This window comes from Gadus macrocephalus, chromosome 17 (assembly GCF_031168955.1).
Source record: "Gadus macrocephalus chromosome 17, ASM3116895v1".
NCBI classification, from domain to species: Eukaryota; Metazoa; Chordata; class Actinopteri; order Gadiformes; family Gadidae; genus Gadus; species Gadus macrocephalus.
In genome coordinates, this window is record NC_082398.1 from 977,724 (window position 1) to 996,956 (window position 19,233).

The 19,233-nt window shown below is 49.5% G+C and overlaps 2 protein-coding genes across 4 annotated transcripts in view; both read right to left on the minus strand.

Annotated features, from left to right (window-relative positions):
- Positions 1-9,168, minus strand: part of ap1s1 (adaptor related protein complex 1 subunit sigma 1) — a 15,113-nt gene extending 5,945 nt beyond the window's left edge. Inside the window, exons 1-3 of the mRNA XM_060076512.1 lie at positions 8,949-9,168; positions 5,194-5,372; positions 1-88 (exon numbers count right to left, since the gene is read on the minus strand). The exon at positions 1-88 is cut by the window's left edge and continues 21 nt beyond it. Of these exons, the coding sequence (XP_059932495.1) occupies positions 1-88; positions 5,194-5,372; positions 8,949-8,951 (270 nt within the window). The 5' untranslated portion in view covers positions 8,952-9,168. The remainder of the gene's footprint in view (positions 89-5,193; positions 5,373-8,948) is intronic.
- Positions 9,169-9,655: 487 nt separating this feature from the next.
- Positions 9,656-15,517, minus strand: serpine1 (serpin peptidase inhibitor, clade E (nexin, plasminogen activator inhibitor type 1), member 1). 3 transcript variants are annotated; one of them, XM_060076511.1, is made up of 9 exons: positions 15,359-15,517; positions 14,032-14,279; positions 13,335-13,559; positions 12,731-12,925; positions 11,839-12,037; positions 10,844-10,944; positions 10,612-10,698; positions 10,411-10,494; positions 9,656-10,251 (listed from the first exon to the last, which is right to left on the minus strand). In XM_060076511.1, exons 2-9 carry the CDS (start codon positions 14,276-14,278, stop codon positions 10,205-10,207), a joined length of 1,185 nt encoding a protein of 394 aa, XP_059932494.1. In that variant the 5' UTR covers position 14,279; positions 15,359-15,517; the 3' UTR covers positions 9,656-10,204. The 3 variants fall into 3 exon arrangements, with proteins under 3 accessions (XP_059932494.1, XP_059932493.1, XP_059932492.1); XM_060076510.1 differs by having other exon boundaries at positions 14,032-14,354; positions 15,359-15,505; XM_060076509.1 differs by having other exon boundaries at positions 14,032-14,357; positions 15,359-15,505.
- Between the last annotated feature and the right edge of the window lie 3,716 nt (positions 15,518-19,233).

Consider the following 19,233-nt stretch of genomic DNA (forward strand, 5'->3'; position numbering starts at 1 on the left):
CAGCTCCACGAAGCGGTGGATGACCTCCAGGGTGATGAGCTCGTTGTCCTGCTCCTCCACCGCACAGCAGAAGTACAGGCTGGCGTACCTGAGGAAGAGGAGGAAGAGGAGGAGGAGGAGGAGGAGGAACGCCTCGTTAGTGGAGGAACAGAGGCAGGTAAACCGCAGGACCCAATTAAACAATAATTGTCTTAATTGAAGAGAAGTTCCTTCTTCGTTAGAGGAGGGATGGGAACGAGGCTGGTGAATAAGGACCAATAGATGATTGCTCAATCAAGCAATAATTGCCATATTTCCACAACATGAATACAATGTCACACATTAAGTTTTTGTTTATTGGGTATCGGAAGCATAGAGCAGTGTTATAATCCCCTGTAGGCTGAGCATTTGTTAGCCCAAAAATATTTCTGTTTACTTGTTTTCCAGCCTCTGCAGAAAGTAATGAGCTCTGGATGAAAGCACAGTGTGTGTGTGTGTGTGTGTGTGTGTGTGTGTGTGTGTGTGTGTGTGTGTGTGTGTGTGTGTGTGTGTGTGTGTGTGTGTGTGTGTGTGTGTGTGTGTGTGTGTGTGTGTGTGTGTGTGTGTGTGTGTGTGTGTGTGTGTGTGTGTGTGTGTGTGTGTGTGTGTGCACACGGCGCACGCGCCACCCACTGATTGATGAGACTGCTGTGTGCTACAAGAAGCTGGCTCAAGAGTTGGTTTACACCAACAGATGCTTGCTTACCGATCCTTGATGTGTTCTGGGCAACATCCACACTTATGCACACACTGATGGGTTGATGAAGTGAAGTTAGAAAAGTCCCGTTTCTCACATTCTAGGGGACATAATTGTACGTTGAGATTCTTTGTTCTGAGCGGTCTTTGTCGCTAAACGCCATCTGTGACAATCCACGAGAATGCCGAGAGGCTGCCTATGACACAACAATGTGATGTTCACAGCCCTGGTAGCCAGAAAGGCAGGAGTGATAAGACACTGTTAAGACACTGTTACTCTGCTAAAAATAACGTCTGCAACCACATCCGCTGACATTGATGCAGAAGCTGTCGAGATGTAGCCACATTCAAGATTAAATTACTTTGCTCACTTTTGGATGTTAAACTCAGTGTTTGGTGCTTGCAGCAAGTATAATTTTTTTGGTAAATACTGACAAGTAGACTTCAAAGATGACTGAGATCAGATCTCATGCGAGGCTGACGCATTTTCCTTCAAACCAATCTTAAAATAACTTCTATAGCATGCGTTGATGATTTCGAGGATTGATCGTCATAAGGAGTAATCATTCAAATATAACACAAGTCTGATCAAAGTCTTTGCAGAGATCTAAACTGCCAGGTATGACCGGCCCGGTTTGAAAAGGACCTCCGATATTCTTCCAGCACACAAAACCAAAAGCAGAGCTGAAGAATCGCCACCCTGTCAGCCTGTGAACTCTAAACTCCACAGAGCTGAAGAACCGCCACCCTGTCAGCCTGTGAACTCTAAACTCCACAGAGCTGAAGAACCGCCACCCTGTCAGCCTGTGAACTCTAAACTCCACAGAGCTGAAGAACCGCCACCCTGTCAGCCTGTGAACTCTAAACTCCACAGAGCTGAAGAACCGCCACCCTGTCAGCCTGTGAACTCTAAACTCCACAGAGCTGAAGAACCGCCACCCTGTCAGCCTGTGAACTCTAAACTCCACAGAGCTGAAGAACCGCCACCCTGTCAGCCTGTGAACTCTAAACTCCACAGAGCTGAAGAACCGCCACCCTGTCAGCCTGTGAACTCTAAACTCCACTCGAGACTCGCCGTATCGGTTACATGACAGCGGGTTGTCACGGTAACCCCGTCGTCACTCTGTCCCCGCCTCGGTTCCTACGGTAGTCACGCCAACGGCGATACGCAGCGTTGTGTAAACACACCCCAGGGCTCCAACGCGGCCGAGAGGCATTCAGTACATGACCTACCAGCGCCGGAGACGTGTGGGTGATGACTATGATCAATCTGAACATCAGAGATATTGATCATCATGGATATTACATCCTAGGATTCTCTCCGCCGTTTTATTATCAGTAACAGTTTCGTCAGCCCGGGTGCGATTTCCATTTTAGTTTTTTACGACAATGAGAAAGGGCTTTACAAGGTTCCTCCACACAGAGAAGCAGAAGCTGATATCATCTTTTCAGGGGAAGCCACGAGGCCTATCTCGTTATGAGGCCGTCCTCGTTAACCGTGCATGAGGCTGCAGTTTGACAGTTTGCTTTGGTAAAACTTGAAAAACTAGCTTGCAAAGGCAAACGACTGACAGTTAAACACTGTTTTTGCCAGTGTTTTTTTTTTCTGTTAACAGCAGAAAGAAACATATGGCAGTGGGTTAGGAGACGGGAAATCATGACAGATTAACTCATCACTTTACTAAACATTGTTAATCTAAACTAAGACTAGATGAATACCATCTCCTCAAGTGCTTCTTTGTGAATTAATAACGCATAAACTCTGTCATCCTTTTACATTGAATTAAACTTTGCTAAATGAGTCACGATTCATTCCTCCCATAAAACATTTCGATAGCAACGGCAAACATCAGGAAGGCAGCGCTGACCCGTGATGTCACCGGGCCAGACGACGGGCCGTCGCACTGACCTCCGGCCGGTAAAGACATGACCGTCTTTAGTCATTTCTTCATAAAACAACTCACTCATTTGTTCGTGTAATCCGTCCAGATTCTGTTCACACGTTAAATGGAAATGTGGCGTCAATGTCTAGACTTAAGGATGACCTTGTGGGAGATATTCCCCTTGAAGGACATCCACCCTTTGGAAGGCGAGCGATGGCCCAGAATGCTGCCACCTGAAGTGGGACGTTCTCACACGCTCTGCTCCATGTGGGGCCTGTCCCACTAACCTTTATAGTATTTATAGGACAGACGGCGTCCTCTAAAAACACACCTAATTCCAAAACCAAATCATAACGCCAACTTTTCTCCAACATTCTCGCTATAAATCGTAAGGATAGTCCAGTTAACCTTTCAGTAAACAGCCATAGAAACTTCAATACAAATGTAAAGGTGTGAACGTCATCATTAATACAACGTAAACAGTAATGTAGGCGCTCGTAATAATCCCCTGAAAACACCACTAACACACCGGCTGGTGGCTGGTGGCAAACTTAATGTATTGTTGACCTGTTGTTGGCCTACTTCTACGACTCAAGTTCTGGAGTTGGGTGTTGGCGTTTGTTGGGCCCAAGCAGCCTCGTAATCTCCAACTGTTCTGTAGATCCACACACTCTGATGGGACTGCCTCTGGTTCCTTTACTTATCTCTGTTCCAGCGCTGCAACCTTAGAGCAGAGCCTCAGAGACTGGCCCAGACAACGTCTCACGGGTCGGAGTCACGACTGGTTCCTGTATTTTTTATTGCAGATAACGAGCGAGTTGAAGGCGAGCCGAGACCGAGAGAGAGCGAGAGAGACCCACCCCCAACAGACCCTCTTTAGAGAGAGACCCACCACTACAGACCTTAGAGAGAGACCCACCACTACAGACCTTAGAGAGAGACCCTCCACTACAGACCTTAGAGAGAGACCCTCCACTACAGACCTTAGAGAGAGACCCACCACTACAGACCTTAGAGAGAGACCCACCACTACAGACCTTAGAGAGAGACCCACCACTACAGACCTTAGAGAGAGACCCTCCACTACAGACCTTAGAGAGAGACCCACCACTACAGACCTTAGAGAGAGACCCACCACTACAGACCTTAGAGAGAGACCCTCCACTACAGACCTTAGAGAGAGACCCACCACTACAGACCTTAGAGAGAGACCCACCACTACAGACCTTAGAGAGACCCACCACTACAGACCTTAGAGAGAGACCCACCACTACAGACCTTAGAGAGAGACCCACCACTACAGACCTTAGAGAGAGACCCACCACTACAGACCTTAGAGAGAGACCCTCCACTACAGACCTTAGAGAGAGACCCTCCACTACAGACCTTAGAGAGAGACCCTCCACTACAGACCTTAGAGAGAGACCCACCACTACAGACCTTAGAGAGAGACCCACCACTACAGACCTTAGAGAGAGACCCTCCACTACAGACCTTAGAGAGAGACCCACCACTACAGACCTTAGAGAGAGACCCACCACTACAGACCTTAGAGAGAGACCCACCACTACAGACCTTAGAGAGAGACCCACCACTACAGACCTTAGAGAGAGACCCTCCACTACAGACCTTAGAGAGAGACCCTCCACTACAGACCTTAGAGAGAGACCCTCCACTACAGACCTTAGAGAGAGACCCTCCACTACAGACCTTAGAGAGAGACCCTCCACTACAGACCTTAGAGAGAGACCCACCACTACAGACCTTAGAGAGAGACCCTCCACTACAGACCTTAGAGAGAGACCCACCACTACAGACCTTAGAGAGAGACCCACCACTACAGACCTTAGAGAGAGACCCTCCACTACAGACCTTAGAGAGAGACCCTCCACTACAGACCTTAGAGAGAGACCCACCACTACAGACCTTAGAGAGAGACCCTCCACTACAGACCTTAGAGAGAGACCCACCACTACAGACCTTAGAGAGAGACCCACCACTACAGACCTTAGAGAGAGACCCACCACTACAGACCTTAGAGAGAGACCCTCCACTACAGACCTTAGAGAGAGACCCACCACTACAGACCTTAGAGAGAGACCCTCCACTACAGACCTTAGAGAGAGACCCTCCACTACAGACCTTAGAGAGAGACCCACCACTACAGACCTTAGAGAGAGACCCTCCACTACAGACCTTAGAGAGAGACCCTCCACTACAGACCTTAGAGAGAGACCCACCACTACAGACCTTAGAGAGAGACCCTCCACTACAGACCTTAGAGAGAGACCCTCCACTACAGACCTTAGAGAGAGACCCACCACTACAGACCTTAGAGAGAGACCCACCACTACAGACCTTAGAGAGAGACCCACCCCCAACAGACCCTCTTTAGAGAGAGACCCTCCACTACAGACCTTAGAGAGAGACCCACCACTACAGACCTTAGAGAGAGACCCTCCACTACAGACCTTAGAGAGAGACCCTCCACTACAGACCTTAGAGAGAGACCCACCACTACAGACCTTAGAGAGAGACCCTCCACTACAGACCTTAGAGAGAGACCCTCCACTACAGACCTTAGAGAGAGACCCACCTCTTGTAGACGATCTTCAGGTCCCTCCACTCGAGGAAGCTGCACATCTTGGGCTTGCGGGCTAGCACCACCTGCATCAGCTCCCGCACCATCTTCTTCTTGTCCCGCTCCGCCGTGGCCGTGTACCACTTCTGCAGGCGCAGCTTGCCCTGTCGGCTGAACAGCAGCATGAACCGCATCTGGGGACAGAACACCTGTTAACATCTGGACACCTGTGAACATCTGGGGACAGAACACCTGTTAACATCTGGACACCTGTGAACATCTGGGGACAGAACACCTATTAACATCTGGGGAGAGAACCCTTGTTAACATCTGGGGAGAGAACCCCTGTTAACATCAGGATCTTTTTTTTTCTTTCCCTACGGGGGTTTTGTACCTTGTTTATGCATAATAATTAAAAAATAAATATATAATGTTTCTTTATACATTGGTAGTCAAGGCGGGGCCCTATTGTTGCTAAGGCCTTAACCATAGAGTGCTGGGGGAAACACTGGTATAACATCTGGACCAATAGAACTCATGGTTAACGTCCGTGTAATACAAACGTAAAAAGCCCTTCTGTTTTGAGATGTCGTGGAGTATGAATAGTTTAAAATGCCTTGAATGAAGGGAGTTATAAATAGCTTGTGCATCCCATTCCTTCTACTAAATGATACATGTTAGACGTCTTCAAAACGCAGGATAATATAACTGTCAACCAGTAGTCCATCCCTTTTCAGATACTGTATCCGAAACCTTCCTGTAATATTACAAACCCAGTCCAAACATCGATAGGTGCACCTGTACATCACAGCCCCTCTTTTCACCCGACGCACTGAGGCTAACAATCCAACCCCTCACGGAACCAGGAGCGTGTGACCGACCCACGACCCAGAACCAGCTCCTGAATAAAGACCTGCTGTCTGGCACCACCACCACCACCACCACGCTACCGGCCCGCCCACCCGGGCCGACTGGGACCCAGTGGGAGGGGACAACTTTCTGGTAACCACAGAATTGGCAGGATGGCCAGGGGGGGGGGGGGGAGGAAGGAGTGGGTCCTGGCTGTGTCTGTCTCCTCAAATCTCACGGGAGAGCTGCCTTTGACAGGCTCTGCCCTTGAGAGGAGCAGCAGCAGGAGGAGAAGGAGGAGGAAGAGGAGGAGCAGGAAGAGGAGCAGGAGGAGGAAGAGGAGGGAGAGGAGGAGCAGGAGGAGGAGAGGGAAGAGGAGCAGGAGGAGAAGGGAGAGGAGGAGGAGGAGGGAGAGGAGGGAGAGGAGGAGAGGGAAGAGGAGCAGGAGGAGGAGGGAGAGGAGCAGGAGCAGCAGGAGAAGGAGCAGGAGGAGAAGGAGGAGGAGGAGGAGGAGAGGGAAGAGGAGCAGGAGGTAGAGGAGGAGGAGGAGGAGCAGCAGGAGGAGCAGCAGCAGGAGAAGGAGCAGGAGGAGGAGGGAAGGGGGACTTGAACAAACGGCAGGACCAGATTTAAGTGGGCGGTTGTTTCACCTTCTTTTCACCTCACTCGTCACACTTGTATAAAACTGATGAGAAACGAAGTACAGATTTAGCAATATGCAGAGCCTATGCACGCTGCCTTTATCCTCCCATCTGGGCACACAGGGCTGAGAGCCGCGGGTTAATGTCCGCTCAGTCTATTTGCTAAAACCCATTACCTTGGATTACATTTTTCAATTAAAGAGAGCACTCATGGAGTCATCACCCCGTGTTTTAGCCCCTGCTTACAGCCCCCGTTGCAACGCAGCCCAGCACACTGCAAATATTACAAATTGAGTTACGACGCTCATGATGTAATATTACATAACGGACCATCTCTGTTACATAAGGGCGTCTATATGTTTTACAGATAGAAGGAACCTTCTGGAGATCCAGGGCATGATAATGTAGAAGATACACATCGCTCAGTAGTACCTCACGATACCTACACAACCGCTCTCATTAATTTATTCATTTGATGAACCAGTTTGTATTCTGCGTGCGATGACCCTCACACCAGAACAATCCACCTCCCCTTAACCACTGCACTCGGTCGCCAAAACGGACGACAGACAAACTGCCTGCATCAGGTTCTGCCAGCCAGTCGGCTTTCTGCATCTTCCTCCTTCCTATTCTCAGCCTGAATCCTGGCAGCTCGCGAACTCTGTCTCACAGCATCTCAAGAAGTCTCAAGTGAGTCCCGAAATAACCTGAGTCTGCATGTGGACATGAGGGAACAGGAAGAGGAGGAGAGAGAGGAAGAGAAGGAGAGGGAGGAAGAGGACGAGAGAGAAGGGAGGAAGAGGACGGGAGAGAGGGAGGCAGTGATGGGAAGCAGCGATGAAAGCAGAGAAGGACAACGTGAGAGTAACATCAGGCTAGGAAACGTACCTCTATTATTTTAACAATCAGCCCTCTTCATAAGACTGGATCGAATTTAACACTTTGCACCTTTGTGGCATTTTGAAAAGGCGAACGTAATGGAAAGATGCAGAACTAAACTGTTCTTAGTCTAATTAAACACACATTAGACACTGATTGTTAAATCAAAATAATGTTGAGTCCAAATAATCATGAAAACCCGATAATCACAAGAGAAGCTGCTTCTGATATCTCAGGGTCATTTGCAACGACATAATGTACAACTGCATGTGCCAACTGCTGAGCAGCAGCCAAAAACGATTTCATATTGACAGTTTATACTGTCAACACTATAACCGAACACAAATTAAACCATCTAGCATTCAGTTTCTAGGATAGCATATTGAATTTTAAGTTATTAATGAGCGAGGTAAAATGTCGTTTTTCCAATTACACATTAAAATCGTGTATAGGTTTTATTATCTTTGCAATCAAAACACAAGGCAGTAAAGCTACAATGGACAATACACACACACACACACACACACACACACACACACACACACACACACACACACACACACACACACACACACATCACGGTGAACCATGTTGATTGAAGCTAATCTATACAGTAGAGGCCTATACATTTAAGAGGGACGCGTCAAGCGATCAGACAACACGTCAACTAAACACTCAAAACGTATTACTTACGAATGAGTCCGAGCCACGTTGGTCCTCGGAGGTTCACACAACAGATAGGAAAGTTTCGAGGTATTTGGTCGTCAACAAGTAGACTACTTTAATGAATCATTTATGAGCACATGGCCTGGGGAATAGCCAAGGGATTATTATATGTAGGCCTATCTGTAGGCAGTGTGCGTGTGAATTATGCAGCTATTTAGTCCAGCCTTCTTCAATAGCTCCCCACTGCTTTGTAATAGAAGTTGCATAACGTCAAGTATAATTTTAAAATGCCCTCAAGTCGGGCACCCCATGTCCTTCCACAGGCTGCACAAAGTAGTCCTCTAAGTTCCGATCAGACACACAGTGGGCGGTCCAACCTGCGTTCGGTCAACGTATCGACCACGCAAATCATTCCATGGATCGGATCTACTTTTAGGAAACGTTGTGTGCAGAATGCATGAATGAATGAATGTCTTTCCAACGCCGGTACTTAATGCACCCGTACGGCCAACTGGTTTTGGAAGTTATTCTGGAAAATGGCCGGTTACCATGCGCGCAAACACACACACACACACACACGTTGAGTGACGTCACCAGCAGCCAGGTAACGCGCAGCACAGGTGGACTCGTTTGAGCGCCTTCCCTCCTTCCTGAAACCCTACACCTTTAGCTTTAGCTCCCGGGCTAACGTCCGGGTGCAGCAGCTTCCCCTCCCGTGTAGCGAACCCTACTCACCATTCTCTCCCCGCCGCCGCGGTCCTCTTCCTCTCAGCCCGCCTCGCGCTCAGTCGATTGATACAAAGTGTCAGTGGGGGAGAGTGGGGGGGGGTCGACGGCTGGGGTCCGACGCGGGGGTCCCACGTTAACAGTCCATTGCCTTCCTCTGGGGTCCGACGGAGGCGCGCAGACACTGAGCAGCAGCGGCGGCATAAGCGGCAGAGTCGGCGTCAGCTGTCGAGGGCTCGTTCTGCACATGCGCACTGTGGTCCTGCCAACGTGGCGTCACCGTGTCATGAATATGCAGGAGATGCAACCTGCGCGGTCGCTTGAACTGTGGCCCACTTCGGATGAGAGTGGGATCCCTTCGACGCTTCAGTTTGTTTTAATGATGTGGTCGAGAAATGCTTTTGGACTTCCGGCGGCATATGGATGGCGAAACAGGCTGTGGCACTGTTGTTGCCATGAGCGACGGTAAAGGATGTGGTAACCATGGAAACCCCGAAGGTAAACTCTAGGGGTGGTCTTACAGTAAATCCGTTGTCCTCCTGGGCGGAACGAAGCTTTTTCAGAAAGTCTGCGCTCATTTGCATGTCGCGAATGCATAGTGTGTGTGTGTGTGTGTGTGTCCATCTATCTACACAAGAGGTCAGCATTCACCCCGGAGAGTCGCAGACACCTTTTGTAAAAATGTTGAGTTTAATAAATATATAAATACTTCAAAATAGAGCTGACACTTTGTATTAGTAAAAGCACTCATAAAAATATACGTGCGATTGACACTGTAAAATAAAAGAAATATGCACATAAACACAAGAGTAGCAGTAATTGATGCGAAAGTAGGCAGATTGTTCAGATTAAGACTTAAATCTAAGTGCACCCTGAGCTGCACTCTCATTTAAAGCGCAAACGTTTAATTATGTGTCTATTCCTTCATATAAATCCCTCGTTGCATTCATACTCACTACCTAAAATATAAAGTCAATCCATTTATTTAAAATAAAATCTCTTCGTAGTGTTTGTGTTGGGCTGAGACCCCTCATCATTCACTCTAACTAGACATCGTACAAGCAGAGGAGTTGATCGTATTGCAAAATATAAAAATAAACGATATGGTCAGGGTCAGTAGCAATGTTGCGGTGATGTGACCAGTTGGTTTCAGTGCTTCGGTCCCATGGCCATGCTGCTGCTGGTGGTGGTGTGTGCGGGGGGGGGGGGGGGGGGGGGGGGGGGGGGGGGGGGGGGGGGGGGGGGGGGGGGGGGGGAGAGGTCCTTTAGTACGGCTCTGGCTGGTTCACCTGGCCCATGAACAGAACGGCACCTGCAAGATGAAGGCCGTTTGGATTAGGAGGAGACATTCCTTGACAGGGTCCAACCTACCAGACACAGATTCATAGTCTGAACCATTACACCACGCCTCATGGAGGAGGGAGGGAGGGAGGGAGCTTAGGGAAAGCAGCTCATCTGATTGGCTCCTCACCTGTGGCCTTGTGCTGGATGAGGAAGAGGAAGGGCGTGTCCAGTGCGATCTCCTCCACACCCATACGAGAGAACATGATCGCTCCTACGTAGAGCGGACACAAACACAGAACGGTTAAAGTGTGTTTGTGTTGTGTTCATGCGTGCATGTTCATGCGTTTGTGTGCGTTCATGTTCATAATCCCTCCGGGTCCGAGTTTACCTGATGCTGCAGCCGCTTTGGTTCCCTCCTCGTTCACCTCGATCTTCACCCTCTGAAGAACCGCAGAGACAGACAGCCTCTCCTCAGCTGAAAGAAGAGAGAACCCAGGTTCAATATCCATCCCATAACGGTCGCCCTCACCACATTGGTGAGTGATAGCTTTAGACCACAGTTTCTGTTCCCTTTCCTTCAATACAGCTCGTACGAGAGTAGGAGTTATTATTTCACTTACTGGTGATGCGAGAGAAGTCCGCCGTTGCCAGGTTGAACATTTCTCCCAGGCCCATGTTGGTCAGAACAGCCTTCAGGTTCACCTCAGAGTCGATGGAGAACCTGAGGAAAACACTTGTTAATATCCACACCATCATCACGTCAGGAGCTCACTGCAGAGTCAGTCTGAAACCACGTTCAAGTGGTTTGTTTGATGAGCAGAGGTGGAGCCAGCAGGTTCAAACAGTCCCATCACTGTGGGACACATATTTGTATCTTGTGAGCAGCCTAGGATCTCAGCCCTTAATTAAGCCTCCTCAGATTAGAACCACACATTCAGCACCAACACATCATCAACCTAGCACCAACACCAACACATCATGAACCTAGCACGCAGACCAAGGAACAGCATTGTTTTTTGGCCTGGATTCGTGCATCTCCCCAATCTCCAGCTGGCTCTTTTCTAATATACAATTTTAATTACGTGCAATATTGATGAGACTGTATTGACTTTAAGTGTTTGTCCATTTTGTTGTTGGTCTACTGATCCGTCTGTTGACTAAGCTACTGGAATCCATCCATCTAAAGGATCCATCCATCTTAAGGATCCATCCATCTAAAGGATCCATCCATCTAAAGGATCCATCCATCTAAAGGATCCATCCATCTTAAGGATCCATCCATCTTAAGGATCCATCCATCTAAAGGATCCATCCATCTAAAGGATCCATCCATCTAAAGGATCCATCCATCTAAAGGATCCATCCATCTTAAGGATCCATCCATCTTAAGGATCCATCCATCTAAAGGATCCATCCATCTAAAGGATCCATCCATCTAAAGGATCCATCCATCTAAAGGTCCCCGGCCTCCAGCCCCAGAACAGCGGGGGTCTCAGAGCCGTGGGGGGTCTCAGAGCCGCGGGGGGTCTCAGAGCCGCGGGGGGTCTCAGAGCCGCGGGGGGTCTCAGCGCCGCGGGGGGGTCTCAGCGCCGCGGGGGGTCTCAGCGCCGCTCACCTGGGCAGGGCCAGCCTCCTCTTCACACTCCTCAGCTCGGCGCTCCACTGGCCGATCCTCTGGCTGCTCAGCTCGGCCGCCAGCGCGCCCACCGGCACGTCCGCCTCGAAGGGCTGCACCAGGAGCATGCTGAGAGCGTCGCCCTCGTAGGGCACCTCCACCACCAGGTACTCCAGGCCGTCCGACGACACAAACTCACCTGTGGGCCAAAGGGGGGGGGGGGGGGTTAAGGGTGAGCTCAGACGGAGGGAACCCCAAGAACTCCGCGACCGCTCACACCGTTTCCATGGAGCTAACGTCACGCGTTGGGATACTTTAGTAGGAGATGTATCAAGACATCACCGAGCTATGAGGCAACATGTGGCCTCGTCAATACAGAAGCTACATTCAGTACATTTAGTTTGATTAGTCTCATACTTGAGGGATTCGTGCTCAACAACTACAGATTGCCAATCGTTGATTATGGACCGCATTGCACTCCTGGCCATCCCTGGAAGGAGCGGTCCCCCATCTGGGGGGCTCGGGTCAGGGGGGGCTTCATAAACATATGGCCTTTTAAGCTCTTTGAGACTGTACCTGTGATCAAGAGAACCGGCCGTTAAGCTACATCCACCAGTCTCCGTGTTAAAGTTAGGCGGTGTGAGCCGCCCTCGACCCCTCGGACGCAGGGCTACCGAGGCCGGCCTACCGTAGCGGAGGCGGGCCTAAAAGAGGCGGGCCTAGGGGAGGTGGACCTATCATAGCGGGACCTAACGGAGGCAGAGCCTACCGTAGCGGAGGCGGGCCTAAGGGAGGCGTGCCTATCATAGAGAGAGGCGGGCCTAAGGGAGGCGGGCCTATCGTAGCGGGAGGCGGGCTTAAGGGAGGCGGAGCTATCGGAGGCGGAGCCTACCGTAGCGGAAGGCGGCGGTGAGCCTCATCATGGCCACGGGGACGCTGCTGCCGTTGGCGCAGTGGAACATCCTCTCCTGGGTCAGCTTGGGGTCAAAGGGCACCTTCCACAGCCCCCTGAAGTGCAGCGCGTTGAGCAGCACCAGACGCGTCTCGTCCGTCAGGGCGCCCGGCGCCAGGAACTGGGGGATCATACCTGGGGGGACGGAGGGACAACAGCGTAAGGGCTGACGTTCAAAAGAGGCCGAGAACGAAGACTAAAAGTTACTGCGGCCGTGTGCGTGAGCATTTCTTTATCAGGTGTGCGTGTACACCAAGTCGTCGATGAAATAAAAATTATAAAATCTTAAAAAAGAACCATCATGCACATGCTAGCTATGCAGCTAGCTCCATGCTAGCATGTAGCCATCATGGAGCTAGCATACATAAATGAAGTTCCCCGCCATAATGCATCAGCGTAGATTCAAAAGTACCATCATACACATGCTAGTTATGCAGCTGCAAAGCTAACATGTAGCTAGCATGTGTAAAAAAGGTTTCCCCCCCCCCCATAATGCATCAGTGGGATCGCCGCTGCCCCGTCAGTCTGTCCGTGCGTGACGTACCGGCGGTGCGGTCGGACACCCAGGCGTTGATGACGTCCGTGGCCTGCTCCGCGCGGCTGAAGTCCACCTGGTGCGGCGCCGTGCGGAACGCCTTCAGCAGCGCGCGGCGGAACCCCGCCTCCAGGCCCAGCAGGCGCTCCACCATCACGGCGCTGCTGGCCTCCAGCCCGCCCGCCGCCGAGAGGCTCTGCTGCTGCCGCCGCTGCTGCCGGCTCAGCCCGCGCTCTGGAGGGACGACACGACGTTAGCCTTGATTCACCCATTCCCCGTATGCAACACAGACAGCTAGGATGAGACGCTACGCAATGCTGTTTTTAAGGACGCACAACATACAATAAGTGTGTTTGAATATTAGCCTCATAGCATAATAGTTGGCCAGGTCATATTCTAAGGTTTATCTTGTGTTCAGCGAATAGTGTCAAATGTAACCGATGACTCAGGCAGACAGTGATTATGGAATGTAAAAAGCACTCTGATTGGCTTAGGATATAGCCAATGAGGCGCAGTGGATCGGCAGCGTTAGGCGGGCAGACTTGGGTTTGCCCTCACGACGGGCTCAAATACGACATAGGCAACTACGTATAAGGCAAACGATATCAAAACCAACGAGCTAATGTCCCGACCCTCTTGTCTCTGCTCTCGGCCGACGGCTTTACCTCCCTCACTATAAATGAAGTGTATTATTATTATTAATTACCTTGCAGAGAGAAGCCCATGGCGGAGCGCAGGGCCTTGCGAGTGGATCCCCCCGCTCCCAGCTGGACCATGCCCAGGAGGGTGGCCACCCCGTGGGGGGAGAAGGCCAGGTTCTCCCCCCGGGAGGCCGCAGCCCCGTCCGCCATCTGGGAGAAGACCCGCAGGCCGAAGTCCGTCTGTCTGTCCTGCAGGCTGCACAGCGCGGCCACGCAAAGGGACACCAGGAGGAAGGCACGCACGCAAAGCATTCTGGGTAGTGGAGGAGAAGTGACAGCTCTCAGTTTAGGACTCACACAGAGAACCAACACTTCTCTTTGAAGCAATCTGCTGAAACAATGAATGGTTGGTGTCGAATCAGACCGGTTTTAGCTCAGAATAAAATATGCTTTTTAACCACAAACTCAAATTTAATAACCGGATATAGTAACCAGCCACTGTGCGGTTATTAAAAACATCCCGAGCCATAGATTGTACTGGAAAGACTCAACAAGGCACCCATGCTGGCCGATGGAAACCCAGCCCGTGAGTCACTCGTGAGTCAGCCCAGGGCTTCCTCTGGAAAACCGTTAGTAGCAGGTAGCTGAGAGTCCACTGGGAGGGCGTTGGGACACACTGGTCTGTTGTGTAACCAGCCTCCCTCTCATTCGACCACCGACACCATGAACACACACCCGCTCCACACAGTGGGTCCAGCGGCTCTGACTAACTGGGCCGGAGTGCGTCGTGTTGAACCACAGTATGCACAGTCAACATTGGGCTGGTTTTTCCATTTCCTAATCTTGGCTTTCGAAACACCCTTAATATAGTCTTCAAGATAGGAGAGATTATGTAACACAACTAGCAATGCCCGTCGGTGATGACATGTGCCTCTAGACAGCACCCAGGGGTGAGCCCTCACCCAGGTGGGAACGGCCTGGCTGTACGCCCAGCGTAATGTGGCTCACAAGAGTCAACAAAAGATGACGCATATCAAGGACTAGTGGTATTCAATATAAATGATTATAGGAAAATGGCTTTGTATCATTTTGCCATGCTTACATTTGCAAATGATAGATGCTGTACAATACTCCTAACAAATGGTCAAGGCCTCCATCGGTGTAGCAGGGGAGGCACAGGTGTAGTTTATCAAGTTAATTGTCGGCCTGTAGGCAGTGCCCATAATTAACATCGTGAGACACACCTGTGTTCACCCCGTTTCCCACCCTGATGCAGGCAAAGAGTTCAATTAGCAACATGAAAAACATCTGCATACAAGAGAACAAGACATGTGAAATAAAGTTGGAATAAATACACTCAATTATCTTAGGAACATGCTTCCAGATGCTCACCTGGTAATCGTGTTATTTAATGCTCCTTGAATCTTGGACTTGCAAATGTAACAGCGGCCAAGAGTCGGTTGGGTTGTAGGAGAGAATCCTGCGGTTGTGGTGGAGGCTGCTGGCTGCTGTGTTCCTCTGACTCTGTGCTCCAGTTTGTTTTGCTTGGTTTTATAGCCCTGCTCTGAGGCCCCTCCCAGTTCTTCAAAATGACAGTCAGACACAGAACACAGACACACACACACACACACAAAAGTTATTACTGAGGATGAGGTCATCTGTCAGTGTCTGGTCTGGGCAAGCATGCTTTCATGCTCTGAGGAAAGTCACTCTCCACATGTTCAAACCCTGATTCACTAGAGAGAGAGAGCAGAGCACATGAGGAAAGCCAATCTCGCCCATGTGTTTTTCTTTCTCCTATACTCTCTCTACACACACACACACACACACACACACACATGCACACACACAGTAAATGCAATGAGGCAAGTCAGCCGTGCTCAATGTGCTAACAAGAAAACAACCTCTCACTTACCACGAAAGTGGGGACACACACACCACACACACACACACCCACACAGACCTCTTTGTCAAAGGTCATTTCGTCCTGATGATTCAAAAAGTCAATGAAATAGATGAAAGAGGAAACTGATGGAAAGAACATGAGACACGTCAGGTCATGACTGGATGATTGACGGTTTCAAGTCAGCCTGCTATCGCCAGAGCTGGGCTCGATGATTCACAAGTGTGTGCAAAGGGTTTGACCTTAATGCATTGGACTCTTGATTATTACAACTATGCATTGCAGCATGTAGCCTTGGCGGGAATCGAACCCACGTCGCTTCAACGTGTCCTGCCTACATGGTGAGAGCAGTGGCTGGTTGAGCCACCGAACTGACACATATTAATCAGCCAATTATCAATTATTGTTCATAATTAATTATTGTTTAACTGCATCCACCACACCTACAGCTACTACTACTATTATTATCTACCTACCTTTTTACTTTAGAAAAAAAGGATTTATAGTTATTTCCCTCAACTCTTCCCGCTCCCCCCTATTCAGAGGTGTGTGCGTGCGTGCGTGCGTGCGTGCGTGCGTGCGTGCGTGCGTGCGTGCGTGCGTGCGTGCGTGCGTGCGTGCGTGCGTGCGTGCGTGCGTGCGTGCGTGCGTGTGTGCGTGCGTGCGTGTTTGTGTGTGTGTCAGATGGACATTCCAAGTTTTCGGTTCTCCGCTTCCAGCATTCCTTGTCGCACGACTCACAGGAGGAACATCTGGAGTCAGGACGGGAGACTGACTTATTCCTCCTCCTTAACTCCCAGGCTCTTAAAATAGCTCCTCAGACCGATGACACCACGGCCCCAGTCAGAGCTCTTATTGTTCCCGTTTGAAGTCCAGACAAACAAACAAAACACAAAACAACGAAACATAAAGAAAAACCACCAAGGCTTATTTTTTTAAGACAAAATTTACGAGTTCGGGATTTTTGTGGGTTTGGGATGATGTCATGATTGGTCAGGTCCCAGTTCTCCGTGTTGCATTACCGCCTCCGAGGGGGTTCATGGACCCACGCCAGCATGGAATTCAACAACCCCCCCCCCCCCCCCCCCCCCCGACCCTAAAAGGAAAGGAAACCCACAGAACCAAGTGAGAACAGATCGAACGAGAAGGGACACGCCACGGCCTCCCTGAAGGATAGAGAGATGTCATGCTGTTGATATGTATCCCTGAGAGAAATGTCCGTTCATCTCTATATCTTGATACTTTCAAGTATTTACAGCTGCCTCTTGGGTTTTGTTAGATTTCAGCTTATTTCTAAACTGTTACTAGACTCTGTGTGGTGTATTTTTCGCCGTAGTAGTAATTCTTGAAGTCGAATTCAAAGCAACTTGACGGGTTGGATCAGAGGGTTGAATAGATGGTTTATTCCAGGATGTAATACAGCGAGATACAGACTCAGGTTGAATAATCTATAGTGGACGTTTGAGGAGCAGTTTCGAGACGTGTTCCTCGGCTGTCGATCCCTCTTCTCACCGAACCAAAAGGTTGGGGCGAGTATTTATATCAAAGAAACGTGAATAAGGTGAAAACAGACGCACTCTCAGCCTTGATAAGGTATATGGCCCTGGCTATGTCCCAGACGACCAGGTTGGTTCCATCCTTGCTGAGACATAACAAATGGAGGAATGTTGGGAATAACACCTCGTATCAGTGTGAGAGGCACTGGCCTGTTCCTAGATTAGAAATGTGAACACAGAGAGACACTAAAATACACCAACATTCTACCCTTTAAATATGATTTTAATTGATAATTTCATGTTTTCCACCGCAGTAATTGTATACGTGCGTTTTCCAGTTACTGTGCGTGTGTTCCTGTGATGTATATAAGTGTGAGTGTACCACTCAGCCCTATAAATTACTTACTTGTGTGTGTGTGTGTGTGTGTGTGTGTGCAAGTAAAACAAGTTGGCTATAAATACGTCCTGCCTTATAATAAACGTCTCCCATCCCAGCAGACGAGCCGTTGTTTCCTTCCATCCTTGACAAAGGTCGTGACCCCGTGGCAGCCCCCTCTATTCTCACAGCATGCGGAGCACGGGGGTTTCCTCCTGGTTATTGACAACAGGCTGTTGCCAGGGCAACGCGTCATGAGATATTCTCCCGTTGCTTGTGGGTCAGCAGAAGATGCACCCGGCCGATCTTTATACCGTCGCTCTCATTTCCTCATCTCCCAGCTGCTCCTGCGAGCCTGGTTCAGACGACACTCGCTTTGGTTCCCCTGGTTATGAAACACTAAAAACACTGATCACCCCCCCCCCCCCCGCCTCCACGGGACGCCCCGCAGAGAGCGTCTCGTTACCAGGACACACTGTAACAAGGGCCGTGCCTCAGCCCCCCCCCTCCCCCAGACCAGCACAGTCGCTGGTTCCAGACGTCCTGTTTATTGTAGAAGTGGCAGTAAATAAACATGACGCTGTTCCTTTCGAATGCTCCGCCGCCATGCGGGAGATGCTCTGAGTGTGTGTGGAGACGGCTGGTCTAACCTGTTGCACACTGATTGCTCAATGTGCAACAGGTGTGCGGCCTCATCCCGCTCCAGAGCTGCAGAAACTATTTAAGTTACATACATTTCTAGTTGTTATAGATAGATAGATAGATAGATAGATAGATAGATAGATAGATAGATAGATAGATAGATAGATAGATAGATAGATAGATAGATAGATAGATAGATAGATAGATACACACACACACACACACACACACACACACACACACACACACACACACACACACACACACACACACACACACACACACACACACACACACACAGGTATATAAACGCTGCGGATAGGATCCAAAACCATCCAAGCAAACCTTTCTTCCATTGACACACTTAATTCATTAATTGTTGGTTTAGTCACCTTATTATTATCATTATAAACTAGAATCAGTTTTGGTTCCGATCAGAAGGGATGCATGCTTAGTGAAAAACCACCACTCCTCATCTAACTTCTGATGTCCAGAGAAACGTGTCATGAGGGGTCAACATGCAGAACAAAGGTTTCCTGAGGATTCACCCTTACAGAGAATACAAGGGTAGGGTTAGTGAATGGAAACTACAGTTTCCATTTCGTTTCATTTCTACTGATTGTGTCAGCCCCCTTCCCATAAAGAACCACACATGACCACAGGAATGGAGTCATTGAAAACAGGAAGTGAGTTGAAGACAGATATCCACGGATCGCTAAGACAGGCATATCATTAAGCTTCTTAAGAAGATGCGCTCGGCTATCTAATCAAGTAACAATCAATTGCAAAACAATTACAGTGTAGGATTTACCGTTTAACACGTCTGAACTCACACTGCTCCAGTAAAGGT

Excerpts from the sequence above, each read along its gene's own strand:
- serpine1 (XM_060076511.1), bottom strand. The coding sequence starts at position 14,278 with ATGCTTTGCGTGCGTGCCTTCCTCCTGGTGTCCCTTTGCGTGGCCGCG. Across the intron at positions 10,495-10,611 it reads CAAAGCGGCTGCAGCATCAG|GAGCGATCATGTTCTCTCGT; the intron begins GTAAACTCGGAC and ends CGCTCTACGTAG. Across the intron at positions 10,252-10,410 it reads CATCCAGCACAAGGCCACAG|GTGCCGTTCTGTTCATGGGC; the intron begins GTGAGGAGCCAA and ends TTCATCTTGCAG.